Source organism: Cricetulus griseus, chromosome 3, assembly GCF_003668045.3.
Source record: "Cricetulus griseus strain 17A/GY chromosome 3, alternate assembly CriGri-PICRH-1.0, whole genome shotgun sequence".
In the NCBI taxonomy this organism is placed as follows: domain Eukaryota; kingdom Metazoa; phylum Chordata; class Mammalia; order Rodentia; family Cricetidae; genus Cricetulus; species Cricetulus griseus.
The window spans coordinates 198,462,490-198,481,347 of record NC_048596.1 but is presented as its reverse complement, the minus strand read 5'-3'; the positions used below and the strand labels follow the sequence as shown (position 1 = coordinate 198,481,347).

At 47.0% G+C, this 18,858-nt stretch overlaps 1 protein-coding gene and 1 pseudogene across 4 annotated transcripts in view; one reads left to right on the top strand and one right to left on the bottom strand.

The window, feature by feature from the left end:
• Positions 1–1,100: 1,100 nt before the first annotated feature.
• Positions 1,101–1,201, bottom strand: LOC113835147 (annotated as a pseudogene).
• Positions 1,202–2,115: 914 nt separating this feature from the next.
• Positions 2,116–18,858, top strand: part of Klhdc4 (kelch domain containing 4) — a 32,586-nt gene continuing 15,843 nt past the window's right edge. Inside the window, exons 1-5 of one of the 4 annotated variants that reach the window (XM_027410698.2) lie at positions 2,116–2,297; positions 4,765–4,856; positions 7,192–7,270; positions 8,321–8,419; positions 15,456–15,592. In XM_027410698.2, the coding sequence (XP_027266499.1) occupies positions 2,199–2,297; positions 4,765–4,856; positions 7,192–7,270; positions 8,321–8,419; positions 15,456–15,592 (506 nt within the window). In that variant the 5' untranslated portion in view covers positions 2,116–2,198. Of the gene's footprint in view, positions 2,298–2,420; positions 2,634–4,764; positions 4,857–7,191; positions 7,276–8,320; positions 8,420–15,455; positions 15,593–18,858 lie in introns of those variants that run through there. The other 3 variants (XM_027410701.2, XM_027410699.2, XM_027410700.2) reach the window with 3 other exon arrangements.

Here is an 18,858-nt window from a genome sequence, read left to right as displayed (position 1 = left end):
GAGGCAGAGGCAGGTGGATCTCTGTGAGTTTGATACCAGCCTGGTCTACAGAGTGAGTTCCAGGACTACACAGAGAAACTCTGTCTCAAAAAAAAAAAACAAAACAAAACAAGCAAATGAACAACAACAACAACAACAACAACAACAACAACGAATGCCCCTCCCCCAAAATAACTGTTTTATTCTGCTTCTTTGCTGGTAATGAAAATTTCAACTTCCCATGAATCACTGCGACCTGTATGTATCATAAAAGATCTTTCCAGATAATAAAAGCATCAACCTCTGCCTCTTCCAGATCCTTCTAAATCTTCCACAGGGGATATGCTCTCCCTTTCACAGGCCTGAGGAGGGAGCGCTGTTATATATCGTGGAAAACAGAGATTGTTAATATTCTTACACAAAACTGGGCCTATTAACATTCTCTTGTAGAAAAGGGGACCTTCAGACCCTTGCTCCCTCCTGCCTCCTCGTCTGCAGGTGCTTTACAGATGTTTTCGAGACTATATAAGAAGTGGAAGGTTCACTGGGGACACTAGTGATACAGTTTTTATAGTCACTGCCCATGCTAGTGTGACCTTTTTATTTGTTTGTTGAGACAGGGTTTCTCTGTGTCCTAGAACTCACTTTGTAGACCAGGCTGGCTTTGAACTTACAGAGATCTGCTTGTCTCTGCTTCTCAAGGGCTGGGATTAAAGGGGTGCACCACCACTGCTCAGCTATATATCTTTTTTGTTGTTGTTTTTTCCGAGACAGGCTTTCTCTGTGGCTTTGGAGCCTATCCTGGCACTCGCTATGTAGACCAGGCTGGCCTCAAACTCACAGAGATCTGCCTGCCTCAGCCTCCCGAGTGCTAGGATTAAAGGTGTGCGCCACCAACTCCCGGCCCATACAATATATCTTGATCAGGTTCTTTCCCCTCCCCAAACACCCCCTAGATAACCCCCAAAACCAATGGCTTTTGACTGGCAAAAATACTGTCCTGACTGGCTTTTCCCTTGGAAGTGAGGTAGGGTTGTTGGCGGATGCACACCTAGGACAGCACTGCAGATAGGTTCTAGCCCAGAAGAGCTTTCTGAGGATAATAATCTCAATTCAGCTTTGAAAAATACGAACATTTCACGAATTTGCATGTCACCCTTTCGTGGGGTCCATGCTAATCCCCGTATTGCTCCAATTCTAGTGTATCTGCTGCCAAAAGGAGCACATTTCTTTTATCTTTTGATGTCCTATTTGGGGTGGAAAGTTGTTTCTGTGTATCTTTTCGGGAAAAAAATCACACAACGTCGTTGTTTTCCTCAAAAGTAACTTTTCTTCTCAAGAATTAGGTTTATGAAAAATCTGGAGTGAGTTGGGAGCTCACGTCTGCTTAGCGCTTCAGTGATAAGTGATTGGCCAGATTCGAGGCAGTTTCTTTAAAGGCTGTGCTTTGGCAGCATTTCCACAGAGAAGGAGGATAATTTGTGTTCCCTTTGCTGATATTTTGCTTGCCCTTGTCCTTGCTTTGCGTCATTCCTTGAGTGCAGCCCAAAGATGACACCCTCTAGGCAATGAGCATTTCACTCTGCTCTTTTAAACCGCAGGATCCGTCTTCCATTCTGCCATTTGAGTCAAATTCTGGAGATAACCCCCCCCCCCTTTTTTTTCTCCCGAGACAGGGTTTCTCTGGGCTTTGGATGCTGTCCTGAGATTAATTTCCTATCACATATTTGTCATACCATAAACCGTTGGAAGGCTAGATTGACATCACCAGCCCGGGCCTCCCAGTGGATAGACATGTCGGTCCGTCCAGTGGAACCACGCCAGCAGAAGGGCAAAGACTGTTCTCTCGCTCAGCACAGTGCCTCGAGAGCCTGACAGTGCCTGGAGCATTTTACATGGGGTAGGGAATGGGGCTGCCTTAACTCGGGTCAGGAATCCCCTAAGTGAGTGGAAATGTCTGTGAGGAATGAGACCTCGAGACACCCAATTAGCTACTGTACCCAGGAGCAGCCAGCCATGTATAAGAGAGGCCTGAGATGCACCGGCTGGCGGGACGCACCGGCTGGCGGACCCAAAGTATTCCTGGAGTCGGCTGCTTGACGGAACACCAGAGAAACGGACAGGAAGTGACCTTTATTTAGCGTGCCGCTGGTTTCCGGCTGGGCAGAACGCCTCTTGCTCCTTCGGTGGTTCCCTGGTGCCGCTTAAGAACTGGCGTGATGGGTAAGAAGGGCAAGAAAGAGAAGAAGGGCCGCGGCGCGGAAAAGACGGCCGCCAAGATGGAGAAGAAGGTGTCCAAGCGCTCTCGGAAGGAGGAGGTGAGCGGGGCTCGGAGGGACGGGCCGTGGAGGGAGGCGTGGCGTGCCCTGGGACTGCAGGCGTGAGACCGGGAGCCGGAGTTGTGCCCGGGGTCTGCGGGTGGCGGGCCTGCGCCGAGCCCAGCACCCTTGGGCCTCTCCGTTTCTCCCGTGCCTCTCCGCAGCACTGGTACTCCTCGTTTGCCCGGTCGCTCTCTCCCACTCTTCCTTTGAAGATTAGATCTGTTCCGGATGCCGTTCGGTTTTGCTTGCTTCCCTTCCTTGTAGAGGGAAGCAGCGTGGTGGGGTTTAGTAGAGGAGGAGAACCTGGAGTTGAGTGACTCCTACTTTGTTCAGGTGTGCGTTCTGTGACTAAAGTCTTTGTTTTTTGTTTTGTTTTGTTTTTCGAGACAGGGGTTTTCTGTGTAGCTTTGGAGCCTATCCTGGCACTCGCTCTGGAGACCAGGCTGGCCTCGAACTCACAGAGATCCGCCTGCCTCTGCCTCTGGAGACCTGGGATTAAAGGCGTGCGCCACCACCGCCCGGCCTAAAGTCTTAACTGTACTGTGCTTATTATTATTATTTTTTTCTCCAAAAGAGAGCAGATATTCCTCCAGCAGCCTTAGGAAGTGAGCCACAAGTAGAATTTTTAATTTTTTTTCGAGGCAAAGTTTCTCTGTGTAGCTCTGGTTGTCCTGGAACTCGCTCTGTAGAGCAGGCTAGCCTTGAACATAAAGATTCACCTGCCTCTGCCTCCGGAGTGTTGGGACTAAAAGCACGTGGCTGGAACTGTTGGTGGCTCCACTATCCTATTTCCATACACCCCCATTATCCCAGGAACTGTAGATGGATCAGCTCTGAACTTCGGGCTACGCACCTTACTTGCTCTTCTCATAGGTCTTTCTCACATGGGGCAGTTGTGATGTCCAGGGTATGCCCAGTAGTTTTCCAGGCACAGGATTTCCTGGGCTCCCATCCTAATAACCTGGCAAGAGGGAACCTCAGTTGAGAAAATAGATCCATAACATTGGCCTGTAGGGGGCTGGGGAGGTGGCTTGGCTGTTAAGGGCATTTGTTGGTCTTTCAGAGGATCCCGGGTTGATTCTGTGCACCCACATGGTGGCTCACATCTGTCTGGCCTTTGTGGGCACCAGTTTTGAACATGGTGCACAGACAAACATTCAGACAAAACACCTACACACATAAAATAATACATTTAAAAATTGGCTTGTCAAGTCTGTGGGGGTATTGTCTTGCTTAGTAATTGATGTAGAAGGATCTACACTGTGGGCAGTTCTGTACCTAGACAGGTAGTCCTGGAATTTTTTTTTTAAGATTTTTTTTTATTTATTATGTATACAACATTCTGCTTCCATGTATATCTGCACACCAGAAGAGGGCACTAGATCTCATTACAGATGGTTGTGATCCACCATGTGGTTGCTGGGAATTGAACTCAGGACCTCTGGAAGAGCAGTCAGTGCTCTTAACCTCTGAGCCATCTCTCCAGCCCCAGGTCCTGGTTGTTAAGAAAGCAAGCTGAGCAAGCTGTGTGTGTGTGTGTGGTGGGCAGTAAGTAGCTTTCCTCTGCAGTCTCTGCTTCATTTCCTGCCTTGAGTTCCTTTCATGATGGAATATAAGCTTTAAGATGCAACAAACTGCCGGGTGGTGGTGGCACACACCTTTAATCCCAGCACTTGAGAGGCAGAGGCAGGTGAATCTCTGTGAGTTCGAGACCAGCCTGGTCTACAAGAGCTAGTTCCAGGACAGCCTCCAAAGCCACAGAGAAACCCTGTCTTGAAAAACCAAAAAAAAAAAAAAAAAAAAAAAAAAAAAAAAAAAGATGCAATAAACTCTTTCTTTCCCAAGTTGCTTTTGATCACAGCAATGGAAAGCAAGCTAGGACAACTTACGAGAGTGGGCACTGGGTATGTGTGTGGGAAGGCAGGCTTGGTTTCAGTGCTGTATAGCATGCTTGTGAACTGATACCTTACTGTCTAGGTGTACTGTCACAGCTGAGAAATAGGGGCTAGTGAGTGGTGGACTATAGGTCCAGCACTGTTTTAAAGGACAAAAGTCCTCTTCTTCTGGAGCACATATGTTGTTCTGGGGATGGGAGTGGGATCTGAAAACCAGTAAGCAAGAGAAAATTCCAAGCATGGCTATGTAGACAGCAAGGCGGGCAGTTGGTACAAACAGGTTGTCAAGAGGCCATTGAAGGTAGTGTGGTCAGAGTGGGATCCCCTTCATAGAAAGCCCTTGGTTGGTAGGAAAGGCATGCATGCATCTGCACCTACAGAAAGCTGCCATTGGTATCACAGCGAATATTTCCTGAGTGTGTCAAGTCTGTGCGTTTTCAGACCGATGTTAGGACTCAGGTGTGATTGGATCCCAGTCTAGTCGGACCAATGGAACAAAAGCTGGCTATGCCTTTGACTCTAAGACAGGTTAGATAGAGTCTCACATGTAGCTACTTTTGGATCTTTAGGAAGACCTGGAGGCCCTCATAGCCCATTTCCAGACCCTGGATGCAAAAAAGACCCAGGTCACAGAGACGCCATGTTCTCCGCCCACCCCACGGTAAGTGAGCAAACCTTGTTTCTCCTTTTTTTTTGGGGGGGGGGACTAGGGGTTTTTGAGACAGGGTTTCCATATAACCCTGGCTGTTCTGGAACTCACTTGTAGATCAGGCTGGCCTCAGAATTCTGCTTCCCAATTTTTAGGAAGAGCTGGCTGTCATCCCCTGCTCTACAGGGGCATGGGGAGGTGCTCTCTCAGTATTCTGCCCTTGCCACAGATTGTGACAAAGACAGGGCCCCAGTGAGCTACCCTTTGGTTCTCATTTATTTTAAGAATGTTTCACAGATGTAGACTGAAGAGCACCATCAATTTTTGCTGTTCTTAATGCTTTTATATTTCCATATGAAAGCTTATTAAACAGAAACTCTAAACTTGCCATTCTAAGTGAATTTATAACTTATGAGTAAGGTCCCAAGGCTTTTGTAGAATTCATACATAAAATGGGCTGAATGAACAACTTGGGTCTCCATTGGATTGCTTCCTCCCCTTCAGCCATCAGATTCCTTTTTAATTTGATTTATGGCTCTCTAATACTTGTCTGTACTATTCAGCTCTGAATCATCAGGAAAGGGCCAGTGCCTTCGTGAACTGTCATTTGGGATAGAGAAAGGGTGTAATAAGCTGTGTTGTTCGGATAGGGAAAATGTGTAAGCCTCTCTGCCTTTTGTCCCATTTTGTTTAGTTGATACATGTGTGATTCATTTTCCCAGACTGGGATTGAGCTTGTCCGGCCATAACTTGCCTGAGTGGAAGCCCAAGATGGGGTGGGGGAGCTCTTTGGAATGTGATAATTACCTTCAGTGATGGCTCCAGAGCCTGAATCCCTCTGATTTGCATGTGGCTTTACCTGTCTAGGGTGTGTGTGTGGGGGCGGGGGAGTCAGTGTTGAGCCTTGGAGTGAAGTGGTGGTGGTAAATTGTGCTGGACTGGCTTTTACTTTCTCTTCAGTTGGTATGCTGTCTGGACCCATCTGGTTGTTGAAGTAGGCCTGACACCTTCACTCAGAAATTCACTCTGAGTGTAGATGATTTGTCTTCACTCTGAATATGGATTATTATTTTCTGATGATGATTTGGCACTTTTCTAAAGTAACATTAATCCAAAATTAGGTTTAATGGCAGGGTATAGTTTAAAATGCCCTCAGAGAATGCTTCCTGGTAGGAGGGAACAAGAGGTGGAACTGTCACATCCTCCTTGATGGCATAAATATTTTCTGACCTCCCACCTTTGTGTGTGTGTGTGTGAAGATTTATTTATTTATATGTATACAGTGTTCCACCTGCATGTGTGCCTGCACACCAGAAGGGGGCACCAGACGTCACTATAGATGGTTGTGAGCCACTGTGTGGTTGCTGGGAATTGAACTCAGGACCTCTGGAAGAACAGCCAGTATTCTTAACCTCTGAACCATCTCTCCAGCCCTCAGTTGTGTTTGAAAATCATGTTACTCATGCTTTCTTTCGCTGTCGCAAAATATCTGAGAGTCAGCTTAAGGAGGACAGGGTTACCAGAGCTCATGTTTTTGGCCCCTTGGAAAGGCAGAACAAAATGATGTGAAGGAGCAAAGCTGCTTCTCTCATGAAACAGGGAACAGGGTGGAAGAAGGCTGCAGGAAAGATGCACCTTCAGAAGTCCACTCCAGTGACTTATTCCTCCAGCAGTGGCTAATGTGTCAGCCTCTTCCCGATCCATTACCTCTCAGTAGGGCCACCTGCTGGGGAGCAAGCCTGAGCCTTTGGGAAATTTTTATGTCCAAACCACAAGAAAGTATGTAGGTTCAGGTATGGCTTAGTAGCAGGGAAGGACCTGGCACTGGGTTGTGTCAGGTCCGTATGGTTGGTGCTTGCAGCTCAGGCATTTACATGCTCAATGAGAAGATGTAGAGTGCCAGGAGTTTGGGACACTGTTCTTTATATTATTATTTAGCTTCTTTGTTGACCGTGTCATAGATGCATTTGATTCTGATTATTCTCCCCCACATCCCCAGTCTTATACATGTGACATAATTGTGTCACGTTAACTCTTTTCACCTGAGTTCAGTGAATCCCCACGCGGGTTCCGATTCCCCAGGCACAACTTGACCTTAATCCCCATTTTTCTTCTGAGAAGCATCTTCTAAGGGTGAACGTTATGGCACATACTGGGGCACATCACTGTGCAGGATCTTCAAAAAAAATTGTTTTAAGTTAAAAAAATACATATACGGGCCAGGAGGTGGTGGGTGATTCTTGGTCCTGTCCTCTGGAGTGGGGTCAAGGAAGGGAAGGGGGGGAGTCTGTGCTTAGCCTGGTGTCATGTTCTCTAATGTTGCTCCTCTATGGCTTTTGTCTTGCAGGTTAAATGCTTCCCTGTCTGCTCATCCTGAGAAAGATGAATTAATCCTTTTCGGAGGTGAATATTTCAATGGCCAAAAAGTAAAGTATATATGTTTTTCTTTTTCTCCTAACTTTTTCAGTGCTCATTTGAAGTCAATTTAAATTGGTGATATAAATATGCTTCTGTCCTGTCACTTTCCTCTTGTACTCCCCACATTCTAGGTGTCAGGCCTGATGTGGGTTGTGCTTGGCCAGTCAGCAGCATCCCTTAGGGACAGGGACTTCAGTGCTGCTGCAGGGGTCCTGGTTTCTTCTAGTCAGTGGAGCCTAACTCCACTGGGCCATGTGTGTGCAGAGAGTTGTTTTGCTTGAATAGAGAACATGTTAGTGAACTGTGGGGCCAGAAAGCCCTGAGTTTTGGAGTGTGGAGGGAAAGTGGTTGAAAGTGTGGGCTCCTCCAGTAGCCTGTGGTAAGCTCCAGGTCTGTCTCCACTTCTCCAGCTCACTCTCTGTATTTTCATGCACGTAAAAACTGGCTTAAATTCAGAGTGATGAATCTTGCTGTGCAGCAGAGGCTCTTGGGGCCTGAGGAGTCAATTGGCATAATGAATGACACGTGGTCTCTAACTTGTAAGGGTTTTGTTTGTTAGCTGTAAGTTGAGAGTGGGGTAAGGGTACTGATGCAGCCATTGTGTTTGTCATGTCAGAACATGGTTTTGCGATGTGGCAGTGCTTTTTAAAAAACCAGGTGGTGTGTTAGATGTCTGCCAGCAATTTTGAGGCTAGTGTTTTGAGCCCATGTTAAGGTGGGCTGGGAGGAGAGGGGGAGATTTGATGGGTTAGGCATGCACAGTGCATCTTCCATTTAGTATTTTTACCTGTTGGTAAGTTCATTGAGACTTAAGCCTGTGGCAAGTCAGGAGCATCTGTCATGACGTCCCAGACAGTCTTGGGCTTACACATGGCCTGTCTGCACTGGTGTGGTTCTTACACATGGCCTGTCTGCACTGGTGTGGTTCTTACACATGGCCTGTCTGCACTGGTGTGGTTAGTATATAAGCTTCCTGGAGCGGAGCATATGCACTGCTGCTGTTGTCATTGCTGTCTTCATGTCATTTGTGACCTTGATGATCTGCTTCCTTCCTGCAGACCTTCATGTATAATGAACTCTACATCTACAGTATCAGAAAGGATACCTGGACAAAAGTTGACATCCCTGGCCCACCTCCAAGGCGCTGTGCTCATCAGGTAATGCCAGAGCTGACTGTCCCAATCATCAACAGATGACAGGTCACCTGCTGCTTCCCTCCTGCTACATCCTTCTAGGTCTTTGAGACAGGATCTCACTCTGTGGCTCAGGCTAGTCTTAGACTCATGGCATCCTCCTGCCTTGAGCCTCCTTCATGCTGGAGTGAGAAACTGGAACCACCAGCCTGGCCTCTGCCATCTTCACTGGGCACCTTACTGAGTTTCATTGCACTAGTCTCTTCACCGGTGAGAAAGGAGGGAGCCCCTGCTCCAATGATGTGATGATTGAATGTAATGCTGCACGTTAAGACAGTGTAAAACAGCACCTATTGGGTTAGAGCATCCTATGTGCCCCAGGGTCGGGCGGTGCTGATTATACCAAGATGGAATGTTGAGGAGTGGGGTCAGATGGTGGAGGGAATGGAATTATTTTGGATAAATTGTATGCTATAAGCTTATAGTTAGCTTTTTTTTTGCAGATACAAAGAGAGCAGATGAGAGTTGCTCTGCCTCTCAGGAAAACTATTCCCAGTGTCAGGTGTCCCCTGAGTTCAGCAGTGTAGTCTCCTCCTCATCCAATACCTCAGTTCCTTCTCAGAACAGTTTGCTCTCCTTTCCTGGGAGAAGGATGGGTGTGGACACAGGGACAACTCTTCTTGTTGTAGGCACCTGACTGTGAGGTTTGATGTCAAGAACAGGGGAGGGAAGGCTGTGTCTACCTGTTCACTTGACAGTTTTCCCCAAAGGAATAGTCAGGAGCGTTTTTCATTGTGTTTGTTGATTTTTGTCAGTTTGCCATAAGCTAGAGTCACCTGGAAAGAGGGAACCTCAGTTGAGGAATTGTCTCCATCAGATTGTCCTGTGGGCACATCTGTGGGGCATTTTGTTGGTTAATGATTAATGTGGGAGGGTCCAGCTCTCTATGGCTGGTGCTGGTCCTGGGCAGGTCCTGGGTCATAAAAGAAAGCAAGCTGAGCAAGCAGTAAACAGCATTCCTCCAGGGCCCTTTGCTTCAGTTCCTGCCTCCAGGTTCCTGCCCTGACTACACTCAGTGATGTATAATACAAAATGTAAGCTTTCCTCTCAGGTTGGTTTGCTCTCTGTTTCATCACAGCAAGAGAGCACAGACTACAACACTCATGAAGCGTATGGAAGGACGAGTTGCAGTTGGTTGCAGTGACAGCTGTGCTTTCATTGGTATCAGTGTGGCAGTGAGCTGTTGATGGAAAGATTAGTATATACTTTGCCTGTGAAAGAGCACCACCACCTTACTGACTTTGTCTGCTGGGTCCTGGTTAGAGCCTCTTCTGGGTGTTGGGATGCAGCAGTGAGACTTGGCCTTCCCAACGGAGTTCCTGTTTTGTGCCTTGTTTGGTCCTGAGAGTATTTGGCTTGGTTAGGGCTTGGCTTTCCCCAACAGAAGGGTGAAGCTGACATTAGAAACCTGTGTTGTATTTTGGTGGTGTTGGGATGAAATGGGATACAGAATCTAACACATGCTGACTGTTTGTGCCACCAGTTTGCATGTTTTTTTTGGGGGGTGGGGGAGAGGTTGGTTCATTTCCAACCAAGTCCAGTAGTGAGGGCACAGGTAAAGCTGCCTGAGGTCTTTCAGTTACAGATGGAGGGAGCGGACAATGACAGGGAAGTGACTTTAGCCTGTCCAGCCTGAAGACTCCTAGTCTCTTGAGAGAGTGGTTGGGATTGTCCTGAGGTACACAGTATCTTTGGCCTGTACTCTGATTCCAGGAGGTTGCTCTAACCTGGGAGGCTGTTGTAGGAATCGGTGGAGTCAGGGTGCTTGGACTACATTCACCAGCAGCTTGGTGTAGTGGTGCATGCTTATAATCCCAGCACTAGGGAGGTACTGCTGCAAATGGGCGCCTGTTGAGGACAGAGTTTGATATCTGGTGACTTCCTTAATCCTTATTTATTTATTGAGACAGTTTCTCATTGAACCTGGGATTTGCTGATTGGCTGGGTGGCCAGCAAGCCCCAAGGATTCTCTGGTCTCTCCCTCCTCAGCACTAGGATTTCCAGCACAGGCCACCATGTGTGTGTTTTTTTTTTTTTTTTTTTTTTTTTTTTTTTTTTTATGTGGATTCTAGGGGATTGAACTCAGGTCCTCTACTTTATCAACTGAATCATTTGCTGTTTTGCATAGATGGCAAGTGGAAAGCACACACCCCTGGATTTGGTTTCATGGTGCCCCTTGGCTGTAAGCTCAGCTTGCGTGCGTGCGTGCGTGCGTGCGTGTGTGCGTGGCCAAGTGCATGACATGGCACTTGTAGGAGACCAGAGGACGACTCTCAAGAGTCAATTCTCTCCTTCTGCTATGTGTTCTGGGATGGAACTCAGGCCATCAGGTGTGCACTAAGTACTTTTGCCCGCTGAGCCCTCTTGCTAACTCTTCAGCTTTTGTTTGTGCTGAGCAACTAGGATCACTAAGTGACCAAGTTCCTCTATATTTACATCTTCAAAAATTGAATCTTTCCTAGGTGCATGTCTTTAATTCCAGCACTTAGAAGGCAGGGGCAGGTGTATCTTTGTGAGTTTGAGGCCAGCTTCATCTACATAGTGAGTTCTAGGCCAAATAGGGCTGTTTAGTGTGGCCCACTGAAAAGAAAAGAAAGGTGTATCTGGTTTGAAGCTGTTAAGGAATGGTTTTGAAACAGCAGTTTCAAAAGCTCTCTGAAAAAACAGTAGAGAAGTCCCACAGGGTTAAACATGTCAGCATTAAATCCCAAATGGAAAACTGGTTCCTTGGGTTCCTGTGTTGTTTTTATTCAAATGTGTGGGTCATAGATTTGTTCCTATTTGTATATGTATTTAAAATTTTTTATTTATATTTCATGTGCATTAGTGTTTTGCCTGCATGTATATCTGTGTGAGGGTGTCAGATCCTCTGAAATTGGAGTTACAGACAGTTGAGAGCTGCCACATGGGTGCTGGGGATTGAATCTGTATCCTCTGGAAGAGAAATGAGTGCTCTTAACTGCTGAGCCATCTCCAGTCCTGTATATGTATTGTTTGTTTTTGGTTTTTCGAGACAGGGTTTCTCTATGTGGCTTTGGAGGCTGTCCTGGAACTAGCTCTTGTAGATCAGGGTGGTCTCGAACTCACAGAGATCCACCTGCCTCTGCCTCCCGAGTGCTGGGATTAAAGGCGTGTGCCACCACCGCCTGGCCTGTATATGTATTTTTTTTTAACTTAAAACATTTTTTTTTTTTTTTTTTTTGAAGCTGGGCATTGGTGCAGCACTCGGGAGGCAGAGGCAGGTGGATCTCTGTGAGTTCGAGGCCAGCCTGGTCTCAAGAGCGACTGCCAGGATAGGCTCCAAAGCTACACAGAGAAACCCTGTCTCGAAAAACCAAAAAAAAAATTTTTTTTCTTTTTGTATTATTTATTGTGTGTGGTGTGTTTGTGTGTGTATATTTACCATGGCATACATTTGGGGGTCTGAGGACTGCTTTTGGGGAGTCAGCTCTCCTTTCAGAATGTTGCTTCCTGAGATTTAACTCAGGGCATGAGGTTTGGGGACAAGCACCTTTACCTGCTCTGCCATCTCACAGAAAGCTGCTTTTTCTTTTCAATAATTTCAGTACTTGATTTTTTTCCCTTGTTCTACTCTTTTTTTTTTTTTTCCAGACAGGGTTTCTCTGTATTGTTTTGGAGGTTGTCCTGGACCTCGTTCTATAGACTAGGCTGGCCTCGAACTCACAGAGATCCACCTACCTCTGCCTTCCAAGTGTTGGGATTAAAGGCGTGCGCCACCAGCGCCCAGCCCCTTGTTCTACTCTTTCTAGCTCCTTTGGTGGAGGCTTATCTCCTCTTATTTCTTCTTACTAGAAGCATTTTTTGTTTGTTTGTTTTTGTTTTTTGAGACAGGGTTTCTTTGTAGCTTTGGAGCGTGTCCTGCAACTTGCTCAGTAGACCAGGCTGGTTCTGGACTCAGAGACCCACCTGTCTCTTCCTCCCAAATGCTGGGATTAAAGGTGTACACCACTACTACTATGCCTGGCTACTAGAAGCATTTAAAGCTGCAAATCCCCTCTAGATGTGTCTACAGCTCTGTCTTGCACACACTTGGTGCTTTGTGTTTTCATGTGGCTGGAGTGAATCTAGATCATTCTGATGTATTTGGATATGTTATTTGACCAATGGGCTACAGAATTTAGCAGTTTACCTTGTGGCCCCATGTGCTCTCATGGTGAAAAGACTGTGTCCTCCAACCGCATTGCCTGACTAGCATTCAGGTCTTCCATGAACTCACAGATGTATCCCTGATGACCTGTGTTCTGGAGTTCACTACCTGTGCTTAGGATAGCCCACCTCCCTCTTTAAGACTTAGGTTCATATGGTAGATCCCAACACCTTGCCCAGCCTCCTTAGTGGCTATTTAAGGTACCTTCCTTAAGAATCATGCTGTGGGGCTTGAGGGATGGCTCTGTGGTTAAGAGCACTAGCCATTTTTCCAGAGGACATGGGTTTGGTTCCCAGTACCCACATGTGTTGCACATTCCTGAGAATGTTTCTGACTTGAGGAGGACTTTGAGCATGGGGTGCACAATGGAGGGATGCTTACAGGAGAAACTGTGGTTTCCAAAGAAATGTGTCTGTCTCCATTCCCTAGAGGCCAATTCCAGTTGCTGACTGTAAAACCTTCCAAGTGCATGCTTCTGGGATGGTTTGTGCAGAAGGTAATAAGAAACCTCACAGGCTGTCTACTGCTCTCTGTTCTGTTTGTGCCTTAGGGAGGCAGAGCTGGGCCTGGCAGTGCTTTCCTGCATATGCGAGCCTTGGTCTTGTTCTGGTCTTGGCAAGAGTCCCATGGCCTGCCCTGCTTAGCTTGCTTCTCAGATTGCAGGCCTGAGAAAAGAGCCTGCTAAGTAGCTGGCAGGTCAGTTCTTTTCTTTTTGAGACAGGGTCTCACTGTGTAGCCTTGGCTCTTGAACTCCTAGAGATAGATCAACCTGCCTCTGCTTTCCAAGTGCTGGGGTAAAGGTGTACAGCACTGCCTGGCAATAGGTGGGTCTGTTCTGTTCTTTGTACAGATGTTACCACAGTCCCAGAGGCTGTGCCCCAGAGTCTCCAGGGGTAGTTCATCCCATGGCCTTGGTGCTGTGGCCCATGCTTCATCCTTTTGGTTGGCAAGCTGTGATGAACAATGGTGGAAGCTTCAGCTTTGATATGTTGGGGCTGAGGTGCTTGTGTGGCATTGTTTTGCTCTCCATGGGTCCTCTGACTGGACTGGTTGGCACAGTAAACTTCCTGCAGAAGGAACCTGCAGGCCAGACCTTCACTGCTTTTGTCAGTGCATTTGTGTGTTTGCTGTGTATTTGTGCTGCTGTAGATAACACAGTACCATGTTAGAGTAGTTTATTCTTCATGGTTGGGAGGCAAGAAGCCTGAGATCCAGGTACTAGTATCTTAGTGCTGTATAAAGTGTTGTGGGCAGGTATGCGTGTCTGCCATCCCAGCATTCAGGAGGAGGTGGAGGTAGGAAGATCAGAAGCTCAAGGCCATCCTTGGATACAAAATGAGTTTGAAGCTAGCCTGGGCTATGTGAGGCTTTATTTTTATTTAAAAAAAGTGAGTTTTATAGACAAACAACAGCCCTTACCTTTAGATTTTAAAAATAAACATTAACATTCTACAAATACTTCGTCATGTAATTTGCTTTTTTGTGAAGTACTTTTAGATGTGTGGTAGAGCCTAGGAATGGGTTGAGTGGACTGAAACAGACTGAGGGAATGGCTCTGAGGGTAAGAATGCTCTCTTGTTGCACAAGACCTGAGTTAGGATCCCAGCATCCATGTAAAAATATGGGTGTGGTTGCATATGTAGCTGTAACTCCAGTGTTGTCGGGGGCAGAGATGGGAGGATCACTGGAGCTTGCTACAGAAGCCCAGCTCCAGTTCAGTGAAAGACCCTGTCTTAAGGAGACGAAGGTAGAGAGCAATGGACAGGACACTCAGTACCCTCCTTCTATCTCTGCACCCACACACAGCAAGTGCATCCCCATGTGTATACACCTCATCCACCTGTGCACACAGCAGGTGCATCCCCCATGTGTGTACACCTCATCCACCTGTGCACACAGCAAGTGCATCCCCATGTGTATACACCTCATTCACCTGTGCACACAGCAGGTGCATCCCCCATGTGTATACACTTCATCCACCTGTGCACACAGCAGGTGCATCCCCCTTGTGTATACACCTCATCCACCTGTGCACACAGCAGGTGCATCCCCCTTGTGTATACACCTCATCCACCTGTGCACACAGCACGTGCATTCATATACATGTGCACACACCTTACATACACCCTTGTGTACATCCCTCACACAGTTGCACATAACTCACATACATACCCACATACCTTGCATTCACCCATACGCATATACCTTATACATATACACATGCATGTAAACACGCCTCACATCCACACATGTGCATATGTCTTACACACACCTCATATACATGTGCATGCAATCTCAGTACACTCATATACGTGTATGTGCAGTCATGTATACATGTGCATACATCTCATGTACTCATACATGCTCACATGCATGTGCCTCAGATACATGTGCATACACCTTATACCTCTGAATATTCATCACACAAGTGCATATGCTTTACATACACATGTGCATACATACACCTCACACATGTTTATACCCCACACTCTCACACATGCATACGCCTCACGTACACACAACTAACAAGAAATAAACACAGCACTGAAGCACTTCCTTGTGGTGACTTAATAAACAAATGGTATTTGCCCATTGAAAACTTACATGAACTTGCTCAGGACAGCACGTTGTCTGAAACATGGATGTGTTAGGACTTTGAGTATAATTAATATGCCTAGGGAAGTTTGTTCTAGAACCTTTTCCTTGGAGGCAGGAGGCCATGGCTAAGAGAGTCCCTGAGATTATGGGTGGATGGTGCTGATGCTGCTTGTCATGCTGGGGCCATCTGTGCTGTCCCATGGCTCACGTAATCTGTTTGCTTTCTTCTAACAGGCTGTGGTGGTGCCCCAGGGTGGAGGGCAGCTGTGGGTCTTTGGTGGAGAGTTTGCATCTCCTGATGGTGAGCAGTTCTACCATTACAAGGACCTCTGGGTCCTGCACTTGGCTACCAAGACCTGGGAACAGATTCGGTAAGATTCTGGATGGGAGCCTGTACCCTGACTTCACTTTGTGTTCTTGATTGAGTTTGAGTTATGGGTTGGGACAGGGAGGATGCATGGTGCTTTCCTGTGTGGTGGGGCAAGGGCTTTGCTGGAGGCATTGTTTGGGGGTGGTGAGCAGTGAGCTTTGTGTCAGACCTGAGTCACCCTTTCCATGCAGCTCCTCCTGTGTAGGTTCAGGCCTGTTGCAGATGGATCTGTCATTATAAGACCAGGAGATGGCCCTGTGTCAGACAGATGTAGAAATAGCAGAGCTGTTCAAAGGAGGGAGGAACCTTCATAGTTCCCAGGAAGCTAGGCTTGCCGTGCTGTTGCCTGATTCTCTCTGCTGGGACCCTCTGCTGTGTGTCTGTCTGTCTTACTGTATCTGAAAGAATTGCTGCAGAAAGGAGCCTGGAAGAATGGCCAGTTGCCAGCAGACTTACTGATTTCATCTTCTTTGGTGCTTCCAAGCCCTGTTGCCAGGGATGTGCATGCCACAGTGTAAGGATACTGTCCTCTCTGCTAATGAAGCAGTTAACCAGAATTAGGCAGGGGCCAGAGTCTCCTGGTCCCAGGACTCTCACTGGAAGGGATGTGTCTGTCACTGGAAAGAATGTTCAGGTGCCTTTAACTCCTGATCCTCTTGCCTCCATCTCCTAAATGCTGGCATTACAGTCACACACCACCATCCATGGCTTAGTTGTCATTTCTGACCCCTCAGTTTCAGCTGCAGACTCATGCAGGTAGAAAGGCGATTATTTATGTGCTTTGCTGCTGCTTTTTTTTTTTTTTTTTTTTTTTTTTTTTTTTTTTTTTTTGTCCAAGTCCTCTGCCAACAGTTTGAGACTCAGCATGGCCTCTGGCATTATCAAGGGAGAGTGTGCTGATGCAGACCCAGTGGAATGTGCTTTGAGAAATTTGCCTTATAACCAGGTGTAGTGGGTGTTTCACAAGTCATTCTTGGCCCCTTTAGGAAGCCCAAAGTCCTAAGTGCCTAAGTAAAATATGCATTGTTGCCAGGTGATGGTGGTGCACATCTTGAATCTAGCACTCAGGAAGCAGAGGCAGGCGGATCTCCGTGAGTTCCACACCAGCCTAGTCTACACAGCCGAGTGCCAGGACAGACTCCAAAGCTACACAGAGAAACCTTGTCTCGAAAAACCACCTCCCCCCAAAAATGTGCTTTGTTGATATGGGCACAGCCAAGTGAAGGGCACCATAGCCTTTGACCCATGGAAGAATGAAAAGCCCCACACCCCTGAGGTGAGGCTCAGAGAAGGGTAGTAATTTCTTCCTCTGATCCATATGTAGATGGTAATAATGTAATGGAGAAATGCCCACCATAGCTTTCTTCCCCCAGATATTCACAAGACAACATGTTGATCCTGAGATTAGCTAAACCAGTGTCCTTGATCCAGCTCTCTACCACAAAACCCACTCACTTCCTGGCTTCTCTGTGTGCAATAACCCCACCTGCTTGTTCAGCTGTGTGCAATAGCCCTGTCTCCCTGTTCAACTCCATATAATAAGCACTCTGAGCTTCTGGGTGCTGTGGTTTCCCCATCAGAGATCCCAGTCCACTTAATCCCAGATTTTGTGTCTGTGTCTGTCTTTGATTCATTCCCTTGACTCCCCAGTCAGATCTGTTCCTGGAGCTGAGCTCGTTTGGGTGTGGAAGTCCGGAGTGAGCGAGCACTATACAGCTGTACCCTGCTGTGCACATGCCTGGTAGTTGCTTTCTGTCTCTAATCAGTGTCACTGTGCCAGGGATCTGTGATGTTCATATCCCTTGTGTTGATTTGAGCCTGACTCGTGTTTAAGTCCCCTGATTAAATGCAAAAGAACAATGTCTGAGGACCTTGATGGAAGTGCTCATGTCTCCACTCAGGTGCAGGCCCCAGATCCCGAGAGGCCTGGTCTCTTATACTCTTTTGGTTTGGGGTGTTTCAGGGCTTTTCTTTCCTGAAGGATCTGGCCTGATCCTTCTGGCAGCTCTGGCTAGACTGGAACTCTCTTTGTAGACCAGGCTGGCCTCAAACTCATTACCTCTACCGGGATTAAAGTCATGGGTCACCATGCCTACTTTGGGGCTTTTCCATTTCGTGGCTGCCCTCCTGACCTCATCACTGTGACAGACACCACAGCTGTGGCAGTCTTACTGCGTGAGCAGTTTTCTTGTCTGACTTGATAGAAAGATCTGGAAGCCAGTCACAGTACCGAGTCTTATGATTCTGATTCTGGCCTTGGTGGTGCTTGGAATGAGCCTTCCAGAACTGTGGAGGATTTGTCCAACAGGAGTAGGATGGTACCCTGTCTAGGATGGCGTTTAGCCAGGGGAGACTTGTTTCGGTGTTGGGTCTGCAGTATGTAAGGAAGCACCCAGCAGTTCAGGGAGGGCAAAGTTCTTTCTGTGCTTTCCACCCAGACACCAGTCAATTCAGATGGAATCCTCCATTTGGATATGAGATGAATCAGAGATTAGCCTCTGATCTGGGTGTGCTTAATATGTTGGGTTTTAGGGTGTGTGTGTGTGTGCCGTGCAGGCTCATGCAGACCAGAGGAGTATGTTGAGTGTCCTGCTCTATTTTCTTTCACCTTAGTTCTTTTGAGACAGGGTCTCTCACTGAACCTGGAGCTAAGCTGTCTGCCAGCATTTCTGAGCATCCTCCTGCTCCTACCTCTTCCCACAACTTGGTTTACAAACCTATGTGGCCAATCTGTCTTTTTTCATGGGTGTCGGGAGAATTAAATGCAGGTCCTTGTGCTTGCACAGCAAGTTCTCTTTTTTCACTGGGCCCCCTCCCCCCTTCTCTCACAGCAGATTGATCTTGCTGTGTAGCACAGGCTGGCTTGGAATTTCACTGTGTAGCTGATCTTGAGATGGTCCTATTTCCATCTCCCAAAAGGGCTTCTATTTAGGCACATGCTACTATGCTTAGCTTATTATTTACTTGTTTATTTCTGTTAGAAATCTGTACAAGTTCATTACATTTTATATAAAAGTTTTCATAAACCAGTGGTGATTTCACACACCTTTAATCTCATGGGAGTCAGGCAGGCAGATCTCCGAGTTCAAGGCCAGTATGGTCTACAGAGTGAGTTCCAGGAAAGCCAGGATTGCTTCACAGAGAAACCCTGTCTCAAAAAACAAGCAAACAAAAGTGTCTATAAAAATCTGCCAAAGAAAGGGGGCAGCGTCAAGATACTCGGCAGATAAAAGTTGCCTGCTGCCAAACTTGAGTACCTGAGTTCAG